The sequence below is a fragment of the Hetaerina americana genome, unplaced genomic scaffold, assembly GCF_022747635.1.
Source record: "Hetaerina americana unplaced genomic scaffold, ioHetAmer1.1.p SCAF_41, whole genome shotgun sequence".
NCBI classification, from domain to species: Eukaryota; Metazoa; Arthropoda; class Insecta; order Odonata; family Calopterygidae; genus Hetaerina; species Hetaerina americana.
In genome coordinates this window covers 1064546-1070419 of record NW_027286997.1, presented here as the reverse complement: position 1 = coordinate 1070419, position 5874 = coordinate 1064546, and the positions used below count along the sequence as shown (strand labels likewise).

At 37.3% G+C, this 5874-nt stretch overlaps 1 protein-coding gene across 1 annotated transcript in view; it reads left to right on the top strand.

Moving 5' to 3' along the window:
- Positions 1-2090: 2090 nt before the first annotated feature.
- The window catches only part of LOC139692801 (putative helicase MOV-10), a 93735-nt gene continuing 89951 nt past the window's right edge, over positions 2091-5874 (top strand). Inside the window, exons 1-2 of the mRNA XM_071591093.1 lie at positions 2091-2463; positions 2810-2955. Coding sequence (XP_071447194.1) covers positions 2367-2463; positions 2810-2955 — 243 coding nt within the window. The 5' untranslated portion in view covers positions 2091-2366. The remainder of the gene's footprint in view (positions 2464-2809; positions 2956-5874) is intronic.

Here is a 5874-nt window from a genome sequence, read left to right as displayed (position 1 = left end):
ACAATAACAAAGCGACAAAATGATTGGAGTTAAAACATGAAGACCGTTAGGCGCAAGTTCAGCAGTGGCGGGCGGGCGGGCATCATAAAGCCGTGGAAACAAGAAGCACGGCAAATAGTGGAACCGTTAAAATTACGTTGTTAAGCGGACGCCGCGTTTAGATATTTATCAACGGGAACAACCCTTTTATAAAAAGAAAGGCTCAAAAATTCCACTGTTATAAAAAATATTTACATAAGGGTAAAAAATACATGCTCATTATCGAGAATTAAAATATAATTTATGATTTAAGAAGAATTTTGATTTGCAATACATGTAAGACATTTTCAGATTGTGTACAGGTCTGCATACATACCTGGTTAGAATAATTAATAAAGACAAAATATCAACATTTAATAACATTCCAAATAGAACAATTGAAACAGAATAAAAGAAATCTAGTTTTTGTTACGGGCCAGATGATGGTACAAAATGATAAATGTTTGTGGTAGTCATTAAATAGTGGTTGTATTAGGGGAGATGACCGACAGTAAGGTCATTTGTAGGAAAGTGATGAACATGAAAGGCTGGAGGGTGGAGAGAAACCCTACTTTTAACGAAAGGCGCCAAGGGGTCCGCAGCATAACGTCCCATCCGACGGACGGCGTACTACTCAATGTGCCCTCCGCAAAGCACGTGGAGTAGAGATCAAGATGCCGATGAAAAATATTCAATGCTGCCTGGAAGTTATGAAATAGACCTTCTGTCATCGATTAAGAAAAATGGGCCGATGGGCATTTGGAACAACTTGTTGACATGTACAAATATCCACACAGCAGTAATTAGTATTATAAAATTCTTCAGGTGTTTTCATTAACAGTTTTTGGGATCCTAGTGAAATAGAAAATAGGTCAATATAACGCAACTGTTGGCATCTCTCATAATTTGGCTGGTAGGCGAGTAGCAAATGTAATTCTGTGCATGATAAATCATTTCAAATAGTGCTTCATATCTTGTCATATACGGGTATGAAGGTACTCTGAAAGATATGGTACTGGGGAGTTCTAAGGAATCAGTCTTATTATGCAGTAATTTATTAGGAAAGTTATGATATCAGTTTTCTTCGTTTATGCAACGAGGAAAAATTTAATACAGGTAACATTTCATGATCGATAGGATCTTTTTGAAATTTGAATTTAAAAGCAATTTTGTGCACACATTTTCTTTGAAACGTTCTATTGTATGGAATGGAGTTGTAGTAAGGTGTCCAAACAGCAGAGCGGTATTCACAGTGTCTTAACTAATGAGGTGAACAAAACTGAAAATGATCTATGTGATTGAAGTTTGTATAGTATCGGAAGGTAAATACAAGCGATTTGTATGCTATGTTGATGGAAGTTTAACTGTGATTCAAATACAAATCATTTATATTTGTTAATCGGGCATTTGTAACAGCAATAAATTTAAAAGAACCAAAACTACAATCAGTCGAGACGGATTTCTCAGTAAAAACCTTAAAATCCGCTATTTCGGCAGAATGGTAGCTTACATACATACATTTTAGTAGTTTTATGATATTTTCAAATAAAAATTATTTCCTTTTTGGAATGCCATAGCATTTATATAATCAAAATAATTAATATTAATGCCCACATAAAATTATTTTGTACATCCCTTTTTCAATTATTAATTAAATCTATGTTGATACTGTTCAATGATGCTATAATAGTCTCTTGATGATTAATCTTTCTTTTTCCTACAAGTTGTGTTTAGAAATCTTTTTATGGTCGTTATCCATTAGTCGTTTGATTACTTAAGTTGCCATTTTAATGGTGTGAGTTGTTGAAATATTTTGATCAAACTTGAATGTTTCCATTCAAAAGATTTTCCATGTTCTTGCAAATGGGCAAAATGTTCACCGGGCCGGGATGTTTGCGAGAAGGAGGTCCTGTTTCGGACCTCACCCTCGCTCTCATTTGTGTCGTGAACTCAGCGCCCACCAGTCACGCGGCCATCGCCGCGTGACTGTGGGCTACGCGGTTCCATATTTTAACACCAAGTGTCACACCTATGAAGTACCTGCATAATCATTAAGGCACATGGCCATTGTGTGTGAGGCGGGGAAGTATTAAAGGATATTATGTGTGATGTACATTATGTAAATGAAGAGGGCTGGAGTTGAGTACGCAAGATTTGTGAGACTAGAATTTCTCATGGTTGAAATCCTTCAATTCCAACGGATGTTGTATTGGTGGCATAGTTAAGTTTAGCCGTCAGGTAGACGTGATAGGACCCTTGCGAAATTGTGATTTTTGGGGTGTGGCATCAAGACATTGAGTAAGGCAACGTTCTCGCTTGGTAGGCGAACGGATATCATTTAGTCATCAATGGGGACAAAGGTTTTGGATGCAGCAAGGCGTGATAGTCCACGGAGTTTCCTGGATACCAAGGATTCATCATCAGCTGCAATGCCACGCAGTAGAAGTAAGTAAAGAATTGAAAAGTTATCTTCAAACAATGCAAATAACGGCTGTGACTGAGAATAAGTTGTATATAAATCAAGTTTTATTTATCAACGTTTGGTATGACGTTTCTGTCCGCGATTGTTTGATATGTTAGAAATATTCACGGAGAATCCGGACATCCTCTGCAATAAGACAAAGGACTTCCTTATTAAATAACTGTACATAGATTAAGTAAAGGTAAACTAGATGCATGGGACATGACCAGAAAGATAATCATTGTTTTACGAACATGTAAGCGAAGGATAAAGTGTAGCAGGTTTAAGAACAAAGTCACGCATATTAATTAAAGTATTTCCATCTTGCAGGCGCGGATTGGCACACGGCTGCGTTGTTTCTTTTTTACCTACACCGGAAAGGAGATTTGCAGAAAAAAATCCAATCCAAGGATGTTATTCGCCCTCTATATTATGGCGAATTTAAGTCAGAATTTGCACAAGCAGGTTTCGCATCGGTAAGGGGCATTGATATTTCCCATCTTTAGATTTAAATTTACCATAGCTTGTAATGTTGTTCTCCGCAGAGAAAAATGCAGTGGAAAATTAAAAACTCATTTAACATGGACCTCACAGGGATGTTGTGGCACTGCAAATTTTTAATTCCCTTAGGATGACCCGCAGATTGCAGGATTTAAAGATCATTATTAACCCTTAGATGCTCAATTTTTTGGCCTCCCTTATTTGCCTCAAAAAGCTCATAAGTGCCGGTATATCAGCTCTAGTTTGTTTAAACATTTTTATTTGGTTTAAGTTATGTATTAATATAATACATATTATAATAATTGGATAATTTCTGAAAATCGTAATGACAGGCCCTTCAGAAGTTATTAAGACTGACAAAGAAATGGGTTATTCAGTCGATGCGTCGAAAAAGTGAATCTCTCTTTTCATCAGAAATTGATTTTTAATAAGGAAGTGGGTGTGAATTTGTGCCAGAAATAGTAGACGGTGAATCTTAACTCAATGGACAACGGATGGAAAGTCGTTGAAAGCTGGAACAACCGCATCCCATGCTCTCCCAGGAATTGGTTGGTCCAAAACATGTGCCTTCATCAGAATCTCCTCCTATTGCGTGTATTTACCTGTTCTTCACGTAATCCCTATTAGCTCTTTTTGTCATAGAAACAAATCGTTGTGCCCTCCAGTGTATTAAAAAAAACCAGAACAGTTATTACTGCTACTGAAGAAATGGAAAGATATCGCTGTGAGTGAAATGGAAGCATTCTTGGCATGTGTACTGAATATGGGACTAAACAGAAAGTCTACTATATCTCCTTACTGGTCTGCAGTTAATTCTCAGCCAGTTCTGTGGTTTCGTGAAATGTCTTCCTAGCATTGCTTGGCAATGATTTTGCAACTTTTTTCATCTAGTGGACAGTGGAAAATGTTCATATTGTACCGACCCTGATTGTAATCCTTGCTTGAAGTGCTAGCCCTTAGTTGATCATGCTATGTTTGGTAGAGCAAGAAACAGAAAGTTGGATTCTATATGATATCTAGGATGGTTTTGAATAGTTATATTCTATATAAGGAAAATTACATAAGACCTGGGAAACCTCCGTCAAGGCTAGCATTGAAGTAGGTATCATTGATCATTTGGGTAAAGAGGGGGGGGTTTGACGAGGGACAATTCATAAAAAGTAGAAGTACCAAAACTGGATGCAGAGAAATGGGCTGATTGTTGTGTGTATGCAGCTCTAAAAATAAAAGAAAAACATTCTGAAGCCTGCATCGGATGTGAAGAAGGCTTGCGTGGGGAGTGTTTGGCCAAACGCAAATGCTAATGGTGTGAAAAGTACTCTTTCATGTTATGCATTACATGTCATCCACAAATGGGAATAAATATTAGCATCAAATTTGACTATGATAGAGTTGAATACTTAAAATTTTATAATATATATATACTCCATTATTCAATAACTGCACTGGTTTTTAATTGTTATATTATTTGTAACAAAAATTTGGTATTTCATTAATGCATTATTAGAATGCCATGACATATACTGGAAGTGTTCTTACTGGCGAGCGTCTGTCCATAAAATGTCCTATATGGCATCGGATATTGAATTTTTAAAGGAAGAATTGACTAAGTTAAAATCTGAACGCAAACTTACTACTGAAGAGCCTAAATGTGCGGCTACTTTTGCAGACTATTTAAAATCTGCTAATGTTCCGAAGCTCAAGTTCAACCGCCAAAGCTTAAAGAGAAAAAGCCTACCGTTGGTGCTCCGGAACGTCTGCAAACGTGTGCCTTCAAACGGAATGTATCTACAGTGCCTGTTACGTCCCGTGTTCAATCTACTTCTGTGTCTTCTGCATCTACCACTGAAATCCTCGTCACTCAACCGAGTGAATACACTGGTGAAAATTCTTCTGTTAGCCAACCTTCTTACATTTCTAGTGACTGCTTTAATGTTATACAACATAAGCGGCGACGCTGTACACCCATCATGGGTTCCTCTGATAAAAAGTGCTCTATTTCTGGCATTAATCAACGTTCTCACATGCATGTTTGGAATTGTCATCCTGACACCACGACAGAAGCAATTATGTCCTATCTGAAGGACCACCTGCCCGAGCTCCCCGATACATCAGTAGATATCGAGCAGCTTAAGGTATCCAGAGGTAATTATGCCCCTTTTCATATCTCGATTGACGAAGATCTCCGTGAAAAGCTCCTTTCCCCAGAGTTTTGGCCTAAAAATATTTTCCTCGGCAATTATTTTTTTCCAAGATCCCGCCGGAATTCTCCGGAAGATTAGTGCACCAATTGAAAACTCCCAAAACCTCTGGTAGTTCTAGTTCTTTTTCTATCAACTTCCTCGTGTTAAATGTTCAGTGCCTAAGAAACAAGATTTGTGACCTGGAAATTTACTTGAACTCGGCAAATTATGATATTCTGTGTCTTTCTGAACCATGGTTACATGAGCAAGAAAGTGATCTATATCAAATAACGGGCTATACTCTTGGCTCAATCTACTGTAGAAAATCTTTCAAAAATGGTGGTGTATGCATCTATTTAAAAAATGATCTCCCGTGTAAACTGTTGGATTTACATCGTTTTGTATGGATCTACATTTTGAAATTGTTGCCGTTTAACTTAGAGGAATGAGATTAATTGTGGCATCTATTTATCGTTTTCCTAATGGAGACTTTGATGTGTTCTGTGAACAGCTTGAGAAGGTTTTAACTTACCTTCAAAACTTTCGTGCAACTATCGTTATAGGAACCGATTTAAATGTTGACATGGGTTGCCATTCAAGGAATCATACTTAGCTAGACATTCTTCTCAGGGGCTTTGATTTATATTCCGCCAATTTGGAACCGACTAGGTTGAATGCCTGTCTTGTTAATGTAATAACTAATACTGATAA